This window comes from Lutra lutra, chromosome 1, assembly GCF_902655055.1.
Source record: "Lutra lutra chromosome 1, mLutLut1.2, whole genome shotgun sequence".
Lineage (NCBI taxonomy): Eukaryota > Metazoa > Chordata > Mammalia > Carnivora > Mustelidae > Lutra > Lutra lutra.
Window position 1 is genome coordinate 183,071,341 of NC_062278.1, and position 24,249 is coordinate 183,095,589.

General features: G+C 41.6%; 1 protein-coding gene across 1 annotated transcript in view; it reads right to left on the reverse strand.

Annotated features, from left to right (window-relative positions):
• Positions 1 to 7,020: 7,020 nt before the first annotated feature.
• The window catches only part of GXYLT2 (glucoside xylosyltransferase 2), a 94,922-nt gene continuing 77,693 nt past the window's right edge, over positions 7,021 to 24,249 (reverse strand). Inside the window, 2 exon segments of the mRNA XM_047746796.1 lie at positions 7,021 to 10,662; positions 16,468 to 16,640. Of these exon segments, the coding sequence (XP_047602752.1) occupies positions 10,480 to 10,662; positions 16,468 to 16,640 (356 nt within the window). The 3' untranslated portion in view covers positions 7,021 to 10,479.

The following is a 24,249-nucleotide window of genomic DNA, read 5'->3' on the forward strand; positions in this document are numbered from 1 at the left end:
GCAACACATATATCATAGGACTTATACCCAGACTATGTAAAGACTCCCCAAATTCAGTAGTAAGGCATTAACAACCCATTATTTTTTTTTAAGATTTTATTTATTTATTTGTCAGAGAGAGAGAGGGAGAGAGAGCAAGCACAGGCAGACAGAATGGCAGGCAGAGGCAGAGGGAGAAGCAGGCTCCCCGGTGAGCAAGGAGCCCGATGTGGGACTCGATCCCAGGACGCTGGGATCATGACCTGAGCCGAAGGCAGCTGCTTAACCACCTGAGCCACCCAGGCGCCCCAACAACCCATTCTTTTTAAAAAATGGGCAAGAGGTTTGAACATTTTACTCACGGAGACATATGAATGTCAACTGAATACATGGGATGACTCATTAATTACTAGGAAAATGCAATTTAAAATCACAGTAAGATGCCACTTCATAATCACTAGATTGGCGAAAATTAAAAGGATTGTCCACACAATCTAGGCAAGGATGTGGAGCAACTAGGACTGCTCGTGGGAATATAAATGGCACAACCAGTTTGGGAAACAGTTCAGCGATTCCCTAAACAGTTAAACATACACAGGCTGTACCTCTCACCTATATCATTCCTAATGATATTTTTTATTTATTTTTATTTTATTTATTTATTTATTTATTTATTTAATTTATTTTATTTTATTTATTTATATTTATTTTTTAAAATGCCCCAGAACTTGCTTATGAATGTCCATAACAGCTTTATTTGTAAAGTCCAAAACTGAAGACAAGCAAATCCCTCAACAGGAGAATGAACAAACATATTAGGGTTAATTCATAGAAAGAACTATTACTCAATAATAAAAAGGAATGAACTATTGAGACATGCACAATGTGGGTTAGTCTGAATTATGCTGAGTGAAAGAAGTCAAGCAAGAAGAATACCTATGGTATGACTTAATTTATATAAAACCTGAGAACTTGTAAACTCATATAAAGTAACAGGAAGGAGATCAATGGTTAGCAAGGGATGGGGATGGAGAAGACGACAGATCAAAAGGGGGAATGAAGAGACTACTATTAGAGGTGATAAAAATGTTTGTTGCAAACCAAACCAAACCAAAAATGTTGTTTGGTTTCAAGTGAGCATACATAACTTACAACCGATCAAATTGCACCTTTTAAATATGAGGAGTTTATGGTTTTTCCGTTATTAGCATAACGAAGTTGTATAAAAATAGTAGTGACCATCTAAATGTAAGTCACAAATGCAACAAACAAAACAAAAAATCTAAATCCAAAATACAGGGTATTTAAAATGCATACCTTAGAAAAAGGAAATAAGGGATAATAGAATTCGAAGTATTTGGGACTCTTTGGAGATCAATAAATTAAATCACCCAACTGTGATTTACTTATATTTATATGATATTTATTTTTATTTATTATATATTATATTTATTATATAAATAAATTATATAATTTATTTATAATATAATTGAGATAATAGCCTATAGACCAGAGTATAAATGTCACACAGCTTGAATATATAAAATATACATATATATTATATAATAAGTATTATATATTATAAAATAATAATGGCTAATAAAAATCTAGTGATGGGAGAAAAGTCAATAGGAGGATGTATAAGAATGCTAATTTCCAAATATTTTGTGCAGACCCTCGGTTTTTTTTCTTAAATATTTTATTTATTTATTGACACAGAGAGAGACAGAGAGAGAGGGAACACAAGCAGGGGGAGTGGGAGAGGGAGAAGCAGAGAGCCGGATGTGGGGCTGGATCCCAGAACCCTGGATCATGACCTTAGCAGAAGGCGGATGATTAAAGACTGAGCCACCCAGGTGCCCCAGGACCTGGGGGTTAATTCAATTTTTCCCAAATGAAGCAGAGATAAAGAGGACAAAGGGGAAGAAGAAGGAAAAGAAGGAGGAGGGACAGGGAAAAGGGGGGTGGTGGGAGAGAGGGAAGGAAAAGAATTATTTTCCTTCCTTTTTTTTAGTTTGAATTCAATTAGCTAACATATAGTACATCATTAGTCTCAGATTTATCATCACCAGTGCTCATCACATCACATGCCCTCCTTAATGCTCATCACCCAAATACCCATCCCCCACCCAAGAATTATTTTCATAATAACTAAAATAAGATCATAGATATTAAATTTTATTTTTTACTGACATGAAAAAATTTATCAGTTGCAGATGGTAAAACAAAGATTTGAGTACAAGTGCTTTATTTGGGGCCAAATCCAAGGAAACGCTGGTACAAGAGTGGAAAGTGAGGCAGGAAAGGGAAGCCAATGAAGAAATGTATTATCAAGGAAGTCACTACTCTGTGAATGGTTTGAGCTGCCTGTCTCTCCCACCCCCCAGTGGAGAATTCTGGGACAGACAACCAAGAGTTACCCAACCTGAGAGGAGAGGGAACCGGGGTATGTACCCACCAATTTCCATCAATCAGTGGTTGAGGGGTACTCTCGTGTGTTCATTTTCCAACACTTCCAGCCTTCCCATAGGTGAGCAGAGCAGACTGCAGTGGAAAAGGAGCCTTCAGCCACGGAGTCACAGGGGCTGGAAATTAGATTTCTTGCTGGTATGTGTGGAAATAATGTGTGTTAAGGGAATAGGGAGTGCATCCTGTACTAGTCATCCATTACATGCCAGATACTGTGGGATCTGAACAGACAGATGGCAACCTTGAGAAGTTTAAATTTCCACTCACTTGAACACAGCCTCTTAGTTTTATGTTAACTCTCTCCTGCACCACCATGCGCATGCAAACACTAGCAAAGTTTTACAAACAACTATCAAGTCTTAAACATTTAATATAGCAAAGCTGGTATCAGCCCTTTGATTTTTCCTTTAACTCTGTACGCTTGCAATCATTTCTAATAACGATAATTTAGAGGCCGGAGAACTCAGCTTCCTAGTATGACATTTAGACTTGCTTTGTCACTAGATCCAAGGTAGCAATTCTAAAAAAGAAGTGCTATTATTTTGATAAGATCTAAATGCTCAGTAAAGAGACAGGCACAGATATTCCCGGGAGTCTCTTTATAGTCGTAGCCTAAGAAGCCTAAGTAAGATACATCTATAATCATGATTTTGACTGTCACCTCTGAGAGTCTATGTGGACTGTAGAGCAGAGGGATGGCAATAAAACACTCTTGTTCAACAGTTTATGAGAATGTACCCCCTCCCTCCCCATGATGCATTCCTATTAGTTGGTGAATTGCTTCTTGTATGAAAGCAAATACAGCTTTATTTGGTTAATAGTGGTTCTCAGTGAAGGGGGGGGGAGATATATTACAGTTGTTTTAAAACATACACCAGGAGAACAATTTTCTTGATGTCTTGACCCAGGTTGACAATACCATTTTTCAGCTGGACATGGAGACAATGTATTTTTCCAAAGATGGAATGATTCTGTTGGAATGACATGAAAATTTTATGGCTGGAGTCCTAGAAGGATGTGTGGTTTTCAATAAAATATTAATGAAAAAAAGCATTGTTAAGATGATACATTTCCCTTGGCATCGTTTAAGCCTTGAATTCAGAGCTATTTTTGGACTTTTCACTTACATGAGCCAATACATTCTTTCTCTGTCTCCCTCTCTCTGTGTCTCTTTCTCTGTATTAATTTGAGTTGTATTTGCTGTCCCTTGAAATTTAAAGAGTTATAACTAATGTGGAAATTGGTAACAGGCATAGTGTGGTTTCCAGGCAGCCAAAATCCCACAAATGTCCACAACAGAGCCATCAAAAACAGATTATGGAAACACAGAGCATTTAGGAGGAAAGGAAGTTAAACATTATATAACCCAACTATGTCACTTTTTGGACAAATAAGTAAATCTCTAAGAAATTCAATGAATCAATATACTTTCAATGAATGAGACTTTAGAGGATAGGGTATTATAATCCAGAACAATGAACATTTATAAGACACATAGTTTTTGAGAACACTCAAAGTCAATACAGTGTGTCATGAAGCTTTGTGGATAGGAACTGTTCCCAGTTTATGATACAGCAGAATCACTTCATTCTCAATAAATACATTTTGAGCACTAGAAATGGTTTAGTCATTGAGTTAGGCAATGGTCATAGAACAAGGAGCAAGATCACTAAGGACTAACTGTTCTCAAGGAACACTGTGTCTAGTGGGGAAGACAGTCAGTAAATGAAATGTTTCACCCCTCTAAGTATTACTATTTTAATACATACTGAAAAGAGAAAGTACAGGTTGATATGAGTGAGGGTAAGAGGAAGACCTGCCCTTATGGGGGCATCCAAGAAGGCTTCCATGAGAAAATGGTATTTAAATCAAGATCTAAAGGATACTAGAAATTTGCCAGGTGAATTTGCAGGTTGGAGGATTCCAAGCACGTGCAGAGCCCCTCTATGGGTAAGAGCTTGGCTTCTTAAAAGAAGAGAAAATGAATCAGCGAAAATGATTAATTAGAGGAGTGGGAAAGCAAAACTCAGGAAAACTCCAGGCAGCTAGGAAGGAGGTAGATCACACAGGGACTTCCTGAGCTGTTTGGAAAGAAGTGTGAGTATTACCATAGGAGCAAAGGGGAACCACTGAATGGCTTCATAGAGGTGGGGTGGGTTATGGTTTGGTGGGAGCCAGAATAAATAGGGAGAGAAGACCAGCATTAGAACAATAATGCAGGCCAGAGATCACAAGACCCCAGACAGTAATGGTTTGAATGGAGGCAACGGTAATGAAAAACACAGGAAGCTCAGTTAATATTCTGGAGGTAAAAGCAATACACCCTCTGCCTTTCCGGTACTAATTTAATTTGTATATGGTCACTCACAATTTGAAGGGTTTTTGCTGCCTGCGGAGTGGGCTATTTTAGTGGGCGAAGCGATGATTCAGGGAGGAGGGTGGTGTGCAAGGACGGAGAGGAAGCAGACAAGAGTAATGGCCAGGTTTCTGGGGTGAGGCAGCAGGTGGATGCTGGTGACATTTACCAGCTTATAAAACAAAGGAAGAGAAGGACAAATTGGTTGCCATTCCTTCATTCTGATACTCCTTAAAAACCAGTTAGCCATTTACTTAGTGGAGTTAGAGGACCACAACAAGGAATTTTTAAAAATTTGAAATTCCATGTTTCTGTTTATTCCTTACCACAATCCAGGAGGAGGGTCTTCCCCAGCCCTGCCATTGTAGGTGGGAAGTCTGAAGTGGAAAGCGGGTCAGTAAGGATTGGGGGGGTGGCTAGGACTTAAATTCAATATTGTCTACATGTGGGTCCTGAAGCTTATATGTCTTAGTAATTGGATGTGGGTTCCCAGTTATTCCAGAAAACCATATCCAAGTATCTTAGCATTTTAAAATGTTTTAAAATATAAGGAGGGGCGCCTGGGTGGCTCAGTCGTTGAGCGTCAGCCTTCGGCTCGGGTCATGATCCCAGGGGCCTGAAATCGAGTCCTGCATCAGGCTCCCTGCTGGACGGGAAGCCTGCTTCTCCCTCTCCCGCTCCCCATGTCTGTGTTCCCTCTCTTATGGTCTTTCTTTGCCAAATAAATAAAATCTTTAAAAAATATATATAAGGAGGGAACTTAGTGGATGCATGGAGTATCTTGTGCTGATTTTAAAGAGACCAGGGATTGGGCGAAAAGCCTTTGTTTAGTTTCAAAACTCTTGGCACTCTTCAGTTATTTTTGATATGTGTTATTAGCTTAACAATTCCATTTTAATCTGCCAAATAACATGTAGGAATGGGAAGAACTGATTTTCACATCCTCCAAATTCTCATTGTACCTCAAACATAAAAATATCCCTGAAACCAAACAATGTATGATTTATAGTATGGCATTAAAAGTTTTTGTTTTAAATTTTATGCGGCTTGAACTCACAACACTGAGATCAGGAGTCTCGTGCTTTACTGACTGAGTCAGCCAGGTACTGCTATAAGTACAGCATTTTTAAAAACAAAGCAAAGTTTTAATGACTTTAAAAATAGGCTAAGCTACTTACTAAACCAAATATTTCTTTATCAGTTCTTAAGAGGAAGGACTTAAATATTACTGTTTTATATTATAAAATTGCAAACTTGAAATCTCATGAGAAGAGAAACACACTTCCAAAATAACACCAAAAGACATGTCTTTTTTTTAAAGCTTTTAATTTAAAAAAAGGGTAAAACAGGAGATGGCTTTCAAAAAGACAAGTAATTAAATCATAACATTTCTGTTTCTTTTAAAAGCTGTAACAATTCATTTTCTTTGAAGTATTGTTTTTTTTTAATGCTCATTTCTTCCCAAAGAAAAATTCCTAAAAAATAAGTTTTCCAACATATAAAAATCCACACAGGGTCTCCTTGGGAGCAATAAACAATGGTGCACTTTTCAGTGACAACACAAACGTGTAAACCTAATGATGCAGAAACTGCACTGACTCTTACATGTTCGTTCAGATGGTTACACGCACACATACATGCTTAATCTTGAGGACTCAAGAGAGTATTTCCAGCTTTAACCTGTGAAGAACAGAAACTAGGATAACTTTTTCTGTTCGACAGCGAAATCTCATCAGCTTCAAACACCAGCCCTGCAGCTGTGAAATGAGTTGACCTAAGATGTCACTGTCTAAGAATTCTTCAATTCACAGAGCACGACAGATTCCCAGGGCTCTTTCCTTAAAAGGCATGTAGGGTGTGTGTGTGAGTGTGAGTGTGTGTGTGTGTGTGTGTGTGTGTGTGTGTGTTATCCATGTATGGGTTGTGTGATTTAAAAAAATTTTTGCGAAGTTCTTATCATAAAGATTCCATCTAAGGATTAGAACTTCCTTTAACCTGTGGAGGGATCCCCGAGTTCTGTCATCCGTCATTAATGCCAAGCCTCTTGGTACTACTCAGTAGCTTACATCAAAGACAGGAAGGGAAAGGCAAAAATGAAAAAAAGGAAGATAAATGAATAGGACCCAAGAAACACAGAAAAACCTAAGAAAGCTTGCCTACCATACCATTCAGTGAGGATAAAATAATTTGTATCCCCATGACATCCAACATTTTTCAGTCATGAAATCATGTTCACGGTGGTTCACCCAACATGTGCAATCTATCTTTTTTTTTGTATAAATATTGGGCAACAGTTATACATAAATCTAAATTTCTGTGAATGTTGTCCTCTCTTCTGGGTGGGTGGAGGGATTATTCTACTACTGGATCACTATTTCGTGACATCAGTAAAGTCTTGTATGGCTGGCTTGTTTTATGAACACCGTAGGGGTAATAAGATAAATACTCTCAAACCTTGATGAGTCCATATAAACATCCATTTTGATGCTAAATCCAGTCATAGTCACAACAAGTCACAATGGAAGCACTATGTAACAGAGACTTCAAATAAACAGTGAAGCTGGAGTGTTCTCCCCTAAATGCTAAATTGTCATTCAGGAAGTTGAAGGAAAACTTAAACAGATTTTCTAGCCAGTTAATTTTTTTTAAACGTTGAAATTTTTAATGTAAGTCACAATTTTTGAGATTTGTGTCAGCAAGAAAAATATTATAAGAATAGTGACCCTACTATAGAAAGTCTCACTCTCAATATATACAAAAATACATTTTTCTATTGGCAAGTGTTCTTTCATTCTTCTGTGGAACTCTGTAGTCACATGCATTGACCAGAATTCTGAAGGAAACAAGAAGAGGAGATAGAGAACCAGTCTCATGCTCTTCCCAATACAGATACAACGTGCCATATGGAGCAACACAACCTTTGGCAAACTTCAGACCATAGACTGCATGATTTAGGAGTCACTGAATTGAAATTTACAGTTCCCAGATTTCTAAGGTGCTAATGTCATAGTTGTCTGAAAATTATCAAAGGCAGAGAAAATACTGCCTCATGGTAACATACCAAATAGAAAATAATTAGCACTTTCAGGCAGCAGAGATTGGAACAGCAAATGTTCTCCAAATTCTCCACCAAACTCACCTCAAATTTCAAGATAGCATGAAGAAATTCCAAGGCAGGAAAGCATACCAAATTCTAAAGTTTCACGTTCTCATACTGCATCATTCTAGAATGTTCTAGAATTCTCTCATGGACCATTGTTAGAAATCCGATTCTGGGTATTTAGACCAGAACCAATAGTCAAGACTATTGGGTAAACCAGACTCTGATAAAAGAAAAGGTATTGCAGAATTCAAAGCCTTTACAGCAGAATTTTTGTGGAACTCACCGAAGGAGGAAAGGAACTTCTTTAGGTTGGTAAGTCATCAACAAATCTGAATGACATTTGTTGGGTTTACTGGCCATGCTGAACAAGTAGGAAGACTGGAACAGAAGTCAGGGAATTCTGGCTCTTTCATTAAAACCCCATTTGTGGGTATGTAGGATGCTTTCTCTCCCATCCAAAAGACAATCCAAAAATTGCCCCAAGGCCTTTAGATATAAAATAATAAATGACATCACCTTTAATGGTGAAATGAGGAAGCAGAAAATATAACAGTGAAGAGTTCTACATCATAATGGTAATTTCCTTAACAAAAATAACAAATCACAGGCCATCAAACTGATCGAAACGAAAGTATGGGTCATTCCTCTAACATTTCAGAATTTGTTATTACCATAATGGTGCTGTATACCAATATTCATTATATCTATATATTTCTTTGGAGTGCTGAGATTTTCATATATTTTTTCAGCGTAAGACTTTTTCTATGGATATAGTACCTATGACATTGAACTGGGTTCCAGTACATAGAATACCACATTTGCACTAACAAAATATTATTTTTCATTTTATACTTTTCTTTATCTTTTTATCTTTATCTATCTTTATCTATTTGTACTTATCTTTATCACTGTCTATATATAATGAAAAGCACTTAATATTTTTATTTCCAAAAATTTGTCTGCAATACAGGATTCGTGTTACCCTGTATGTTATGTTAACTGTATGTCTTACAGAATAGCAATTATATTGGGTGTCCTTGTTTCTTTGTAAGAAGAAGACCTAAGACCATTAGGTTGTTGTGAACATCAAGATCATTTCTGCACAAGTTTTCTGAGATAAATAAAGCCTTATGCAAAATGCTCTTACCCTGATACCAGCTACAGGTGCAACTAGGGATTAAGTCAGCTCCCTTGGGGGAATATAGAATTTCCTCTGCTGTAGCTAGGTGATAAGACCTGCCTGGTTCCTTGGCTAACAGCCGGGTAACCCTAGAGAAGGAAAATTATTCAAAGGGCCCTTTCTAAGGCTGGTATGAAGGTGAATTTTTTTGTCAGTGGAATCAGCTAAACTATCTATTCTGTACACATGAGTTTGAAGTTGGCCTTTAATTTCCACCTGTTGCCCAAGAGTTTAAAGAAGAGAGAAGGTCACCCTTACTAGGGTAAGAGATAAAATGTTTTTGTCTGTGGGTAAACACAAAATCACATCTCTGTTAAGGTGACCCCGTGGGTTTAGCACAATTATTGAATTTCCTTTCAGAAGGTATGGTTGCAGAAATATTTCTTATGATTTAATCTTCCGCTAATCTAAACAACTTTTCTTAAAAAAACAACCCCAGATATGCCTCATCCTTTAACACTGCCAATCAGTAGAAATCTGAATACTTCTGCCAGACGTATTTTAAATAAAGCACTGTAAACATAATCATTTTCTCTAAATTTTCATCTCTACAGAAAAATCTCAGAGCAGGTGCCAGCTTTCACTCAACTACTGTTTCACATATGTATTACAATGGAAAAGACAACCAGCGAATAAATATAGAAGTAGGGAGAAAAGGCTGGAAGCAACCCCCCATTGAAATAACAATCTTTTCACCGGTTGGTAGGATTATGGCTAATCTAATTTTGATTTTGGTCCATGGACCTGTATTCCCTACAAATTTTTTTAAGATTTTATTTATTTATTTGACACACAGAGAGAGATCACAAGCAGGCAGAGAGAGAGGGGCAATCAGGCTCCCTGCTGAGCAGAGAGCCCAACATGGGACTCGATCCCAGGACCTTGAGATCATGACCCAAGCTGAAGGCAGAGGCTTAACCCACTGAGCCACCCAGGCACCCACCCCTACAAATGTTTAACATTCTCTTTTGTACAACAAGCATAGATTCCTGTTATAACAAGAATATGGGGGTGTCTATTGCATAGGAAGAGTCTCAAGGATACTAGATTAATATACAACAGGAGATGGCACTGATGTGGTCTCAGACGTTTAACAGGCATTGGAAGGCTCACAAAATTCCTTTTCACAGCTAGCTCCACCTGCTTGAACAATACGAAGTGAGTAATAATACAACTAAAAAAAACCCCAAAGAGATAAATAGCAATTTTAAAAAAATTAAAGCATATTTCCTTTTAGGGGCAACGAAATGAGCAACATGTAATGAGGCCTTTTAAACTCAACTGTCACAGAGCACCATTAAATATTCACATGAAAGAGATCCAGGCAGCTTAAAGATGAACGTCGCCTTGTTCCCGAGAGGCCTAATCCATTTGCGACAACATGAAAAATATTCAGTGCATCTGGTTGGGGCCCACATGGATGATGACGTGTTTCTCATAAGCCCTTTTCATTGTTTTCTCGATTTGCTTCAAAAACACTTGTGGGATTCGTCCACATAAAGTGTGCACAGTCTCCAAAAACTTCAGCTGGAGCGGGTAATACATGGATTGAAAGAGATTGTCTTGAAAGGGAAACTGAAAAAGGATTTTTTAAATGATAGAAAATGTTTAGTGACTGAAATGCCCTTTACAATGCAAACAACATTTACTACAGAATGAAACAGGGGATTAAGCATGCCGGCATGGGTTAGACATTGGAAGGAGATTCAACACCTGATTCAATCCTGTGCAATCCCAGGCAATTACTTACCTTCCCTGGGCCTCAGTTTCTTTCCCTCTTAAAAAAAAAAAAAAAAAAAAAAAAAAAAAAAAGATTTATTTGGGTCCTTAAAGCTCTTAAAATCTAAGGTCAAAATGTGTCTTCAAGAACAACATATTTTCTATATAGTAGGCTCTTGCTGAAGAAAAGCAAGGCATAACTAGAGACTTGAAATCTACTGCATTAAAACACTGAATTCTCCATATTTTTTGTATTTGTTGCAACTTATTTTAAGATTTATTTATTTGAGAGAGCGAGCGAGCGCGAGCGTGCACATGCATGCGTGCCCGTGGTGGGGAGGGGACAAAAGAAGAGGGAACAAGAAAAGCTCAAGCCGACGCCTTCGTTCCTGCAGAGCCAGACATGGGGCTAGGGTTCTTGACCCTGAGATCATGACCTGAGCTGAAACCAAGAGCCGGACTCTTAACAGACTAAGCTATCAAGCACCTGTTTGTTGCAATCTTCTTCTTCTTCTTCTTTTTTTTTTTTTTTAGATTTTATTTATTTGACAGACAGAGATCACAAGTAGGCAGAGAGGCAGGCAGAGAGAGGGGAGAAGCAGGCTCCCTGCTAAGCAGGGAACCTGATGCAGGGCTTGATCCCAGGACCCTGGGATCATGACCTGAGCTGAAGGCAGAGGCTTAACCCACTGAGTCACCCAGGCGCCCCATGTTTGTTGCAATCTTAATGAAGAAACTTTAAGGTATGTCCACAGTAATCTCATGAAGTCCAGAGTTTAGCCATTAAGTAAAATCTATCATCACTGAACTTCATTTTAATAATTCAGTTACCAAATATTGGTTGTTGGTTTTTTTCCCACTTAATATTGGGCTTTTGATTTGATTTTTAATTCTCTTATTTTCCCATGGAAGGTGTTTATGAGAAGAATTTTCCAAAATAAATCTTTCTGACCACTTAGTCATGAGCATGTTCAAATTTTTATTACAATCTGGTTGAAATGGAAAAGGCTTCCAATAGGTCAAGTCAAAGATTCATTGTTGGCAAGGAAATTTTATACAGAAAGACCAGAAAAAAAAAAAAAAGGAACGAAAGAAAAGAAGGGTGAAAGGTCAGTACACGCTTGCGTGGCAGCAGAATGGGTGGGTGTCTAGTTTCCTAGAACAAGTTTTAATCCCTTTAAAGTTCATCAGAAATATTGCTTAAGCATGTTTATCAGAAATGTGAATTTCTTCCTGGAAGGAGATTATGCATTATGTAACACAAAAAGCACCATGTTTGGGACAACTGTTTTCTTTCTCAGCACAATTTAGACCACTGATAAACTCCTTTTTGGTCATGGTGTCCCTAGTGACAGGAAGAGAATAGGTCAGAGCCTTGGAGGCAACCTTGATTCTCTCTTTCCCCCGCATCCCTCATCTAGTGTATCAGCAGGCACTGTAAAATCTGTCTTTACCATGATGCCTGCATGTGGCCACCGCTGCCCACCTTCCTGTTGCCCCCATGTCTCACCTTAAAGGCTGCAGTAACGCTTCATAAATAGCCCTTGTGTTCTCACTCTTGCCTCCTTGCACCGAGTTACCAAGGTGATATTTTTAAAGTCTAAATCAGACCATATCATTTTTCTGCAGGGGCTTCCCACTGCTATTAAAATAAGATTCCAACTCCTCTCTTATTCCCAAGGCTCCATGAGACCTTGAACGCTCCTTGGTGTTCGGTCCTTCTGGTCACCTTCTGGTCACCTCCCTGCCATTTGGGCACACCAAACTCATTCCTGCCTCCAGGGCTTTCCCTGGGTTATTCCTTCTATTTAGCAGGATCTCCCCAAGACTGTCCAGTGGCTGCCTCCACTGATCGATCACCTATCACCTATCACCCCTGAGGACCCCAGCTCCTGAACGCTCTTCCCTGCCCATGACTCTCAGGCCATTAGCCTGTTCTGGTTCCTTTTTAACACCTTTTACCACCTGGTACGATTTTTATTTCTTTCTCTGTCCATGTGAGTATTACCTGTTTTCCTCCACCCACAGTATATGCTTCATGATGACTGCTTTGTCAGTCTTGTTAATTTCCGAGTGCCTAGAACCTAGAATTGTTCCTGCATAAAATAGGCTCTTCATAGATGATCGCTGCAAGGTTTACTGACAGAATGTCTATCTGATAGATGACTTCCTTGGATCACAATGGGAGGAGACTGCATTTCCCCTTCGCACAAATGCGGATACATAGGCTTAGGGTTTGTGTGTGCAACTGAGAGAGAGAGAGGAGAAGGGAAGAGATGGAGGGGGAAAGGGAAGGGGCAGGAAGAATACTTTCAGAGAGAGATGAAGGGAGAAAGAAATAACAGTATGAGAGAGAGAGAAAACATACTTATAGACAGAGGAAGAGAGAGTGAGTGAGACAATGTGGACAAGGTAGGAAAGGAGGTAAGTGTGAAACTGCTATTCTTTTTCTCTTTCTCTCTCTCTTTTTTTAAAGATTTTATTTATTTATTTGACAGACAGAGATCACAAGTAGGCAGAGAGGCAGGCAGAGAGCGAGGGGGAAGCAGGCTCCCCGCTGAGCAGAAAGCCCGATGCGGGCTCGATCCCAGGACCCTGGGATCATAACCTGAGCCAAAGGCAGAGGCCTTAACCCACTGAGCCACTCAGGCGCCCCATGAAACTGCTATTCTTGAAAAAACTTCTAATTATTGAGCACAACGGTATGTCAGGTACTGCACTATGAGCCTAAAAAACCATCATTTTGGGGCACCTGGGTGGTGCAGTCGGTTGAGCATCCGACTCTTGGTTTCTGCTCAGGTCACCACCTCAGGATCATGATCTCAGGGTTGCGATCTCAGGGTCATGAGATAAAGCCCCGCATGGGGGCTCCACATTCAGTGTGGAGTCTGCTGAAGATTGTTTCCCCTCCCTTGCCCTTCCCCTCTGTTCCTCCCCAATTCTCAGGCTCTCTCTCACAAATAAATAAATAAGTAAATAAATAAATAAATAAAATCTAAAAACCATCATTTTGTTGCATCCTCACAATTTTATGAGGTAGATAATAGTATCATTCCGTTTCACAGATGAGGAAGCTGAGGCCCAGTAAAGTAGGAACACAGAGTTAATGACTAATCATGGGAAAGGGACAAAAATTGGGCCTTGCGTTGAGGTCTGTCCACCCCCCAGCCAAGCCCTGACCCCACAGTGCATGGCCCAGTGGAGAGTGGGGAAACATGTCTTCCAAGGATGGGGTTGGCCATATTCCTGATTGAAACGCCTCAAAGAAAATGGTCCTTGTAGGCCCACGTGAGGATCGTCACTGGGTGTATTTGGCAGGATCATTTATGACCCAATTATTTGGCTTTCTCTCTGCTCCTCCAGAAAGCAAACGAGACTCAGGGTAACTCAAGAACCACAGTTGCTCAATTCCAGACTAGGGCTGACAGATCTCAGAAGAAACCCAACGCGCCTCTGACGGACTGCGGCAAACTCATCTCACTTCTGTTTGTACTCCTGAATGGTTCTGCCCCAGAGTCAGGGTTTGAATATCTGAAGTGATGCTATCGCTAAGTACAGAACAAATTTTCTGTGTAATTAAATCACCTGGTCTTTGAAAACCAACAGCAGGAAATGTAGGAGAAGAAAACGGTGTTAGCTTACATGCAGGCTAAACTCATTCCCTGCAGAGAAAATTCTGGGAATTCTAGTGACTCTCCTTAGGAAGCTGCACATTTTTCACACAGAAAAAAATGTGTTCCTGTGTCTCGGGATTCGCTTCCACCAAAGCCCATTTGTGAAACTCCGAGGGTTTGTGGATTTTTAAGAAAAATACCTCTAACAAAGTCTACATACTTTATGTGTGGGGTCAGCAAATCTGTTCTATAAAGGGCTAGACTGTAAATATGTTAGACACTGTGGGCCACACAGTTTGTTATAAATACTGATCTCTGCCATTGTGGCTTGAAAGCAGCCACAGACCAACACACAAATGAATGGGTGTCACTGTGTCCCGACATGACTTTATTTATGACCGCCGAAATTTGAATTGCTTATAATTTTTTCATGTCATGAAATATCCTTTTTTCCCCCAATGATTTACAAACCTGTTCCCAGCCCACGTCTTTTTATTTTATTTTATTTTTTATTTTTTTATTTTTTCAGCATAACAGTATTCATTATTTTTGCACCACACCCAGTGCTCCATGCAATCTGTGCCCTCTACAATACCCACCACCTGGTGCCCCCAACCTCCCACCCCCCACCCCTTCAAAATTTTCAGATCGTTTTTCAGAGTCCATAGTCTCTCCTGGTTCACCTCCCCTTCCAATTTCCCTCAACTCCCTTCTCCTCTCCATCTCCCCTTGTCCTCCATGCTATTTGTTATGCTCCACAAATAAGTGAAACCATATGATAATTGACTCTCTCTGCTTGACTTATTTCACTCAGCATAATCCCAGCCCACATGTCTTACAAACACAGGCAGCAAGGTAGATCTGGCCAAGTTTGCTGACCCCTACTCTAGGTCTTGGAATTATCGTTTCAAAAGGGACATCCTTGAATCTCTGTTGCTGGTTCCCCCTAGTGATCTCAAGGTAAAAAGCAATGTGGAAAGCAGCATTTCCCCAAGTGTGGGATGAAAGGCAAGAGCCGGCATTATCTGTCATTTTAGGCAGTAAGCCCCAAAGTAAGTTTCTTTCAACCTTCCCATTTACTGCAAGAAGATAGTTCCCAGGCGTCTTTAATGTCTCAACACTTCGCTAATCAATTTCTCCAAGGCAGTAACCGGGGACCTGAGGCTGTGAGAAGTCCAGCTCCAGGCCAAAATCCTATGTGTGGTCTTTCAGACTCAACTATGGGTAATGACAAGGCTGCTGGCAGTCCTCTGGAGGGATGGGGAGCTGCCCTCCTGACACCAGATTTGGTACAAGGTCAAGAACTCAGACTCCTACCCCCGGCCAGCCACGTTCAAATGCGTATCTGCCTTCAAATGCATATCAAATGCATATCCCAGACACCTCCATTTGGAGGCTTCCTGGGAAAGGAGGGGTACCTTTCTACTGCTCCCTCCTTCCCCCTCCCCTGGCCTACAGGTCCACAAGGATGCAGGAGCCTTGAGACGATCTCTGCCTGTTGACCAGTACTCTTTGTTGGGTATGGACACAACACAGGGGAGCGGGTGCCTCTTTTTGCATCGCTGCAGTATGTATAATAAAGACTTGATTTTTACTTTTAGTTTGATCCCTGGTCCTAATTGACCACCTCCACACTGGATTGCTCAACAGGAGGCTGGCAACCAGGCAACCCACTCAGCTTGAGTTGAATAGTATCATTTTGTTCTTATTTTTTGACCTTTACCCTAACACATTCCCCTCTGCTATGGCAAACAACACCAGATTTCTTTCTGGGTCTTTCACGTCCTCCTTAAATGAACTTACTTAACGCCCCCCACCCCCCTCAAAATGAATGACTTACTTGTAAAGATTAAGAGTGGCCATAATATGAGAGAGCAAGTGGATACAGTGAAGTGGTGCCTGAGATTGGGGACAGGGGTGGAACTCAATGCTTTGGGGGAATTCTTTGGCCTTCCAAGGTGCTACAGACAAATGCACCTGTCCTGTTCCATGTGGAGTACGCATGCGTCTGCTCCATGGGGTGGGGGGTGGGGAGGAGCACACTTACATCCCGTATTGCTTCATAGAGCGCTTTGAAAGTGGGTTGTTTATCGTCATGGTAGACACCTCGGTTCCCGTGCAGGACAGACACGCCTTCCCGCTCAGCTTCTTTGCAGTTACTTCCGTACATGCAGTGATCAGGGCGGTAGTTCCACTGGCAGGGGAACACATATAGACACTCTGGTGGGGACAAGAGAAATATGTGTCTGCAGTCAGTGCCCGTTCTCCTCTGTGTGCCTGGGGCTTAAACCCGTGTTCCCAAAACTGCACGCCACATGTGATTTCAGTGCTTGTGAGTGTGACTGGGATTCACTGCCCAACCTTCACCATATTTTGTCTGTATTCTGAGATCAGGAACTGAAGGGGCACATACTCGTGATGCTGTAGGTTTTACCCCCCAAAAGGAGGGCAAAGCATCAGGGACAAGGAGGCCAACAAGGTCAGCAGACAGCCTAGGTCCAAATCCCCACTCTCTCACAAAAAAACACCACAACCTAGGCCCAGCCATTCATCCTCCCCATGCTTCACTTTTCTCGTCTGTAATATGGATAGGACAGGAACTCCCTCTAATCGTGATGACTAGATTTTAAAAACACGGGTAAAATGCTCTGCCGAAGGCCAAACACACAGTGGTGGTCAGCAGTGTTAGCACTTATAATCAACTCCTGGGGAAGGTTTTATGAAACAGACAGACTTGGAAAATTGCAATCAAGATTGAAGCAAAGGTTCATCTTTGGATTAAAAAACCAACCAATAAAATCAAAATGAAGGAAAACACAAACAAACAAAAAACTACAACAGTAAAAGGGAGGCACCCCCCCACCCCCACAGAGCAAAGAAGGAAAGAAGTATCTGTGTCAGGGAGACTGCACACATTGTGGGTGAGCATGCGCACACTTGTGTTCTTGTACGTGTATCTCTAATCTGGCGGTTCTTCATTGGGAGCCTCCCTGGGGGGGGGGGGGGCATTCCTCAATGTCTGGAGGGAGACACTGTTGTCATACATGGAGGAGGCCGCTACTGGTCTCTAGTGGGTGGAGACTGGAGATAGCCTACACATTCCAGAATGAACAGGGCAGCCTCCGCAAGAGTCGTAGTGCCAAGGTTGAGAAACTTGGCTCTGATCCTGTTGGACAGCTAGGATTACAAAATTAGCAACAAATTCATGACCCCTGAGCTTCCTGGCTCCTCAGCTTGAGGCCTTTAAGGGCTGGGGCAAGGGCAGCAGGGATCAGAGCTCTCTGTGTGTCACTGTTCCCGAGAAAGGCCTCCTGTGAGAACACAGAAGCGTTAGAGCAAATCAATGACCATTGTCAGAAAAGGAAAACGGAGATGTGTTTGTGGGTTGCATTGATGGCTATCCCCTCTCATGGAAAGGACCACTACTTAGAGACAGTTTCCAGAGAGCTTTGAGATGGAAAGCAAACAAGGGAGAGATCATCACACATCCCTTCTGGTGGCCTGCGGGTAGTAATTCTACCACTCAGTCTTAACGGGCCATGGTGAAACCCAGGCACCCTCCAATTCCTAATCATTCATGACATCCTGAGAGATTGTCCTCTTCCTTTTCTCAGGAGAACCCCTTCCCACTGCAATGCTGCTCTTAACCTGCCTTCGCTTCCACACTTGCACAAATATAATCTCCCGTAGCTGGGAGAGAGCAGTGCTCATCCTGAAGTCACATTACCTACAATTAAACTCCTCTTGGATTCGGGTGATTTTTCTGGACTCCAGTGCAGGGGGTGGGCATGAGGATTTTATGAGGGAAGATATCTAAAAGTGCTTGTGTGCTTTTATTTATTTTTTATAAGTGTTTTTTTTATTAATTTTATTTTTTATAAACATATAATATATTTTTATCCCCAGGGGTACAGGTCTGTGAATCACCAGGTTTACACACTTCACAGCACTCACCATAGCACATACCCTCCCCAGTGTCCATAATCCCACCCCCCTCCCAACCCCCCTCCCCCCATCAACCCTCAGTTTGTTTTGTGAGATTAAGAGTCACTTATGGTTTGTCTCCCTCCCAATCCCATCTTGTTTCATTTACTCTTCTCCTACCCCCTTAACCCCCCATGTTGCATCTCCTCTCCCTCATATCAGGGAGATCATATGATAGTTGTCTTTCTCCGATTGACTTATTTCGCTAAGCATGATACCCTCTAGTTCCATCCACGTCGTCGCAAATGGCAAGATTTCATTTCTCTTTGCTTGTGTGCTTTTAAACTGCGTCTGACATCAGACCAGTGGTGGCCTTTCGTAACCTCCTGAATCACTTCGCTCAGTTATGATACCTGCCTGGGTATTTGCAATTGAATCCCTGCTTAAGCACCTGCTAATGTTCCCTGCTGAGTGAATTGCCCTAGAATCCACCTCTGTTTTCGTAAATATGCTGATTGAATCAACAAATATTTATTGAGTGCGGGCTAAATACGCAGTGGACAAAGAAAGTCTGGTTCCTGCCTTTGTAGCATCTGAGATTGGTGATGGAGGTTTGCACCTCTTCACAGATAGTGCAGGACCCCGGGGCAAAGGAAACTTTCCCTTTCTTTGAAGCCTCCTTAGAGGACCCCGCCCAGTGAGGGCCCTCCAAGGTAGATGATGAAATAGAAAGGCTTTGAAATCAGACAGATGTATGTTCAAAGTTGGCTCCCACCATCTCCTAGATCCATAACCTTGATGAGTTATCTGGACCTCAATTTCGAATTAGTAAAAACATGCCAAATTATCTGGGGTTGAACTCCAGCTTTATTATGCTAATAGTGAAACGGCTAAGGGATCCAGCTCTGGAGTCAACCCACTGGCTTTGACTGAGCCACCCAGGTACCCTTGGAGTCAACCCAGTGGCTTTGAATGATAAAACTGCCACTACTTGCATGAACTCAGCCAAATTATTACGTAATATTTCTTTTTTTTTTTTAAAGGTTTTATTTATTTGACAGAGATCACAAGTAGGCAGAGAGGCAGGCAGAGAGAGAGGGAGGAAACAGGCTCCCTGCTGAGCAGAGAGCCCGATGTGGGGCTTGATCCCAGGACCCTGAGATCATGACCTGAGCCGAAGGCAGAGGTTTAACCCACTGAGCCACCCAGGTGCCCCTTACGTAATATTTCTGAGTCTGAGTTTCATCATCTGTGAATGGAGAAGGACTGTAAATATCTTGTCCAGTAGGATTCTGGGCAGTACTAAGTGAACTTATAAATACAAGTATTTGGAACAGTACATGACACATAGGAAGCATGTAATAACTGTAAGCTGTAATCATGACTGTGAGCATTGTTATTGTTATAAGAACTATTGCATTAGGTCACTGGAAGAATAAAACAAAATAAAGGGAATGAGCTTAGCATAGTTCTCGACACACAGTACCTTGGTAATAAATGTTTTACTTCAGTTGTTTCCAGACAAGCAGGTGGCCAGACATTCTTAAGCTTTTATGGATCACAGATCTCTCTCAGAGTCTAATGAAAGCCTTAGACCTTATCATTGGAAAGGTACAACTGGGCATATCTAAGAACGTTTGCTCATAAGTTTAGGGGTTTATCGATTTCCTAAAGACCAGCTAAAACCCAGCTGTTGAATCTCAAATATGAAACTAGATTCCAGACAGAATTCAATTCACATCTTTACAACCCCCTTCAGGATTTCTCAGAGGAAGAAACACAAAATACATTGAGCATGTAATTGAAAGAAGAATTCATTCACACAATGCAAGACATTGGTGTTGCTGGATGATAAGGCTCTGCTCTTGCTCTTGGGGAATTTATACTCTTGTAAGGGAGACAGTATGTAGTTGAGTCAAAATGAACATTTTTTTTTTATCAGGGTTTTTATCAGGGTTCATAGAAAGGATATTTCATCTGAACTCAGACTTACAGACTAAGGATGGGATTTTGACAGTCAAAAACGGAGGACTGGAGGAGGATTCAAGGAGGAGAAAATGGCCTGATCCTGGTGAAGAGTTTGGAAATCAGCATGTGCTTTACGAAAGATAAGCTATTTAATTTTGCTGGGATAAATTCAGTCTCTTCAAAGGGGTAAGATAACAGCAGCAAAGTTGTCATATAAATAGACTGCTTTGACCTAAAATATTCAAGAAATATGTATCTATGTTGGATTGCAAGTAACTAACTTTGATTCCAGCTTGAAGAAGAAAAAAAAAAGAAGGAAAAGAATTTTCCCTTTGGAAAGAGAGGGACTAGGTCATAAAAATCAGAGGTAATGCTGAACCCAATCAGGAAGTGGGGCAGCTCCTGGACTCTGACAGGTGGGCACTAATTAATATCAGCTTTTCAGCACAGCTGCCAACACCGCCAACATCACCGCCTGGGCTCCTTTCTGCTCCTGGATCCCCAGACTCAGGTCCATAGGATATAATCTGACCGGGTGAGTGGGAGTCAGGAGCAGACGGAGCTCTAGGACTGCATGCAAAAGCATGTGGGTGGGGGTGGAGAGAAGGAGAGGGGGGTAGAGAGAGAGAGTGGCCTTGCTCTTCTGGCTCCGGATGACCAGATCATGGGTAGTCTCCCATCCAAAGAGAAATCATTTTCTAGGTTGGGCTAGGCACGTCTCTCTCTCTCTCTCTTCAAAAATATGAATTAGGAAATAAAGGGGCCTGTTACCAAACATGCTTCATCATTGTCTGTGGGTCTGTAAGGCGGTGTAGGCTCAGGGTTGGGCCATGTGAAACAGAATGCTGAGAAACAGAAGGGAATCAGGTAGGCGTGGAGAGGGGCAAGGATGGCAGAGGCCATGGGGCCTCTGAGGGAGGGAGAGGTCAGCTTTGGTCCTTAGCAGTTTCTCAAAGCTAGTACCCAAGAGGCCTAGGATGATGTGAACTGTGTGTTCCCAGGGCCGCCCCCTGGTCCCTTCCTTAGCTGGCCTGAGTTTTGCTCCCTGAAACCTAAACATATTAATCAAAGCATATCTTTCTGTGTAGCATGCTCTTGTGGCTTTGGTCAAATCTACCCTTTCTAGAGAACTCTGCTCTCAACTTGAATTTACAGGCAGAGCTGTGAGCTCTGTCTTCCACAAGGAGCTACCTTGGCTCACCTGCCAGGAAATGTCCTGTGGGCTGAGGGACCTGCGTGTCCCTCCTGAGCTTTAGCTCTCTCCTCCTGTCTAGTACCCAGCTCTACAATTACATACCCACAGAAATTTACTATCTAATTATGGCAAGAATTTTAAAATATTTTTAAACTAATGACTTTTATTTTTAAAAGTCGATTATTGGTTACAGGAGGCTATAATAATAATCATACCACTCCAGACATGTGCTCAGGTATTTTGTGCATTGCCTTTTTTTTTTTTTAAAGATTTTATTTATTTGTTAGAGAGAGAGAGAGATGGAGAGGGGGAATAAGTGGGAGGGGAGCAGCAGGCAGAGGGAGAAGGGGCTCAATGTGGGGCTTGATCCCAGGACCCTGGGGTCATGACCTGAGCCAAAGGCAGATGCTTAATCCACTGAGCCACCCAGGTGCCCCTTGTGCATTGCTTCTTTGTCCACGGCAACCCAAAGGACCATAACAATAAGCATGTTTATCTCCCTTCTCCAGGCCAATCTCCTCTCCCACCTCTCCCTCCATCCTTTCTAGGGATAAAAATGACCAATCTTTTTTCTAAATGTTTTTTTTGGCTAATAGAAAGTGATCACAATATAAACAAAGAAAGAGCTTATCATGTGAAGGGTATCAATGGGTTTCAATTCAAAGATCTCATATTTAATGAAGTATGAGAAAGGACGACCGAATGCAGGTCACACAAAGAACCATCAAGGAGTCACCTAAGAACTCGCCGATCGAAAGCCAGAAAACTTGGTTATTGGTACTCTTCAGAACCAGGGTTTAGAACAACTTCAAAGTATTCGATGAGATTCGAGTACTCAACGGATTTAAGATGGGGTGTACAGAAGCCAACAAACTCAGCTGGTTTTCAGCTCCAATTAAAGACAAGGGCTCCTGTCTAATTGCAAAGCTGCTTACAACTGCCTTCAAGTATTATTTACTCACTGATCACGTCCTCAAATAATCTGCAACAGGCTAAGAGGATTTGTGGGGAGGAAACTGTGCGCATCTTTAGAATTCCTGCTTGGGAATATGTCCAGATGGGCTTCTAAAAGATAGTTTTAGCCACATAAGAGAGAGGAAAATGCAATATGTAAAGGACAAATAATTCAGTGCAGAGATACATTTTGGGATGTCCCCGACAGCTCTTTAGGACTGCCCCTCTCTTAGAACTTCCCCTTTCCCCCAAACCCAGAGGGCCGATGTCAGAGCGGTCTGGGTTTGTACCCCTGCTCCGTCACTCGCTAGCAGTGCTGCAAATTACCGAACTCTCTTTCCCTTGGCATGTTTGTCGGTAAAATGGGGATTATATTCTCAGGGTGGTTGTGAGGATTAAGGAAGATAATGCTTAGACCGGCACCTGGCACTGAGTCAATAATAAACGTCAGCCATTATTTCTTAGCGGCGCGCTCCTGACCTAGCTGACCCACACCGGAACCATCTGGTTTCTCCCCCCGGGGGAATTCGGAACGTGGCTGGAGTTCATCTTGGCACATGGCGCAATCTGGAGTATGAAACGTGTGGTACTTTGAGGAGCAGAGAAGGAGGTCCACAAAGAGGGGAATAAGCAATGTCCGTGGGAGAAAGCAAGCCCACGCTGGCCTCCTCCTCATTCTCCCTCTCCTGCCTCAGGTCCCGGGCCCAACCTGCTGGCCTTCCTGCCTCAGTTTCTAGCAGACACCAGTTTGCTAATAAAAAAGTATGCTTTGGGAGCACCCGGGTGGCTCAGTGGGTTGAGCCTCTGCCTTCGGCTCGGGTCATGGTCTCGGGGTCCTGGGATTGGGCCCTGCGTCAGGCTCTCTGCTCAGCGGGGAGCCTGCTTCCCCCTCTCTCTCTGCCTGCCTCTCTGGCTATTTGTGATATCTGTCTGTCAAATAAATAAATAAATCTTAAAAAAAAAAAAGTATGCTTTGTACTTGGACTAACTCCGGGGGTCTTTTACATGGCAGCCAAGAGTCCTAACCAATGCATCTACACCTAGAAAAAAGATGAAATCTGCGTAGGAAGAAAAAGGAGGAGGCACCTTAATAGTTCGTTACCAGGAACCTTAAAGTTCCTGTTACTGTCAGAGGGAAATGGATTAAAACATGCCACCAGCAAATAGCCAAGACTTTGAATCTAATGAATTCGTAGTGGGAATTTCCCCAGGAACTCTTTCGATCTGCTTTTTTTTTTTTTTTTTTCTTTCCCAGGATTTGCTCCTCCTAGATCCAAAGACCTATGGGATTAGGTTTTATTTCAGAGTTTTGTTTAAAAAAAAAATTCAAGTACATAGTAGGTGCTTCCCGAGTGACAGGTTATCATAGGTGGAAGCCTTTACAGACAGGAGTTTCTATTTTAGGATTTTGTAAAGACAAAGAAATGAACTCAGGTCTGGGTAATGAGTGCTCCCCCCACCCCCCCGCCAAAGATCTTCCTCTAGAAGACATGTTTTTGATTTTAGCAACATTAAATAAGGTTTTAGCAAAGAAGAAAGAAAAGAGGAAATTTTATTAGTTTTAGGTGTCAACAACAAAAAATACAGATCAGAAATTTTCATCTCCCTTCCTCCCCGCAACTCCACCAAATCACTGATACAATATAAGGATTTTTTTTTTCCCTCACCTAAAAAGAAAAAGGAATTGGGGAATCTAAGTCCTTATTCTAGGCTCATTGAACCCTGAACAAGTCACTTAACCATAGGGATTCCAGGAATCAATTCCCTTCAGTCTAGCAATTGTTTAGC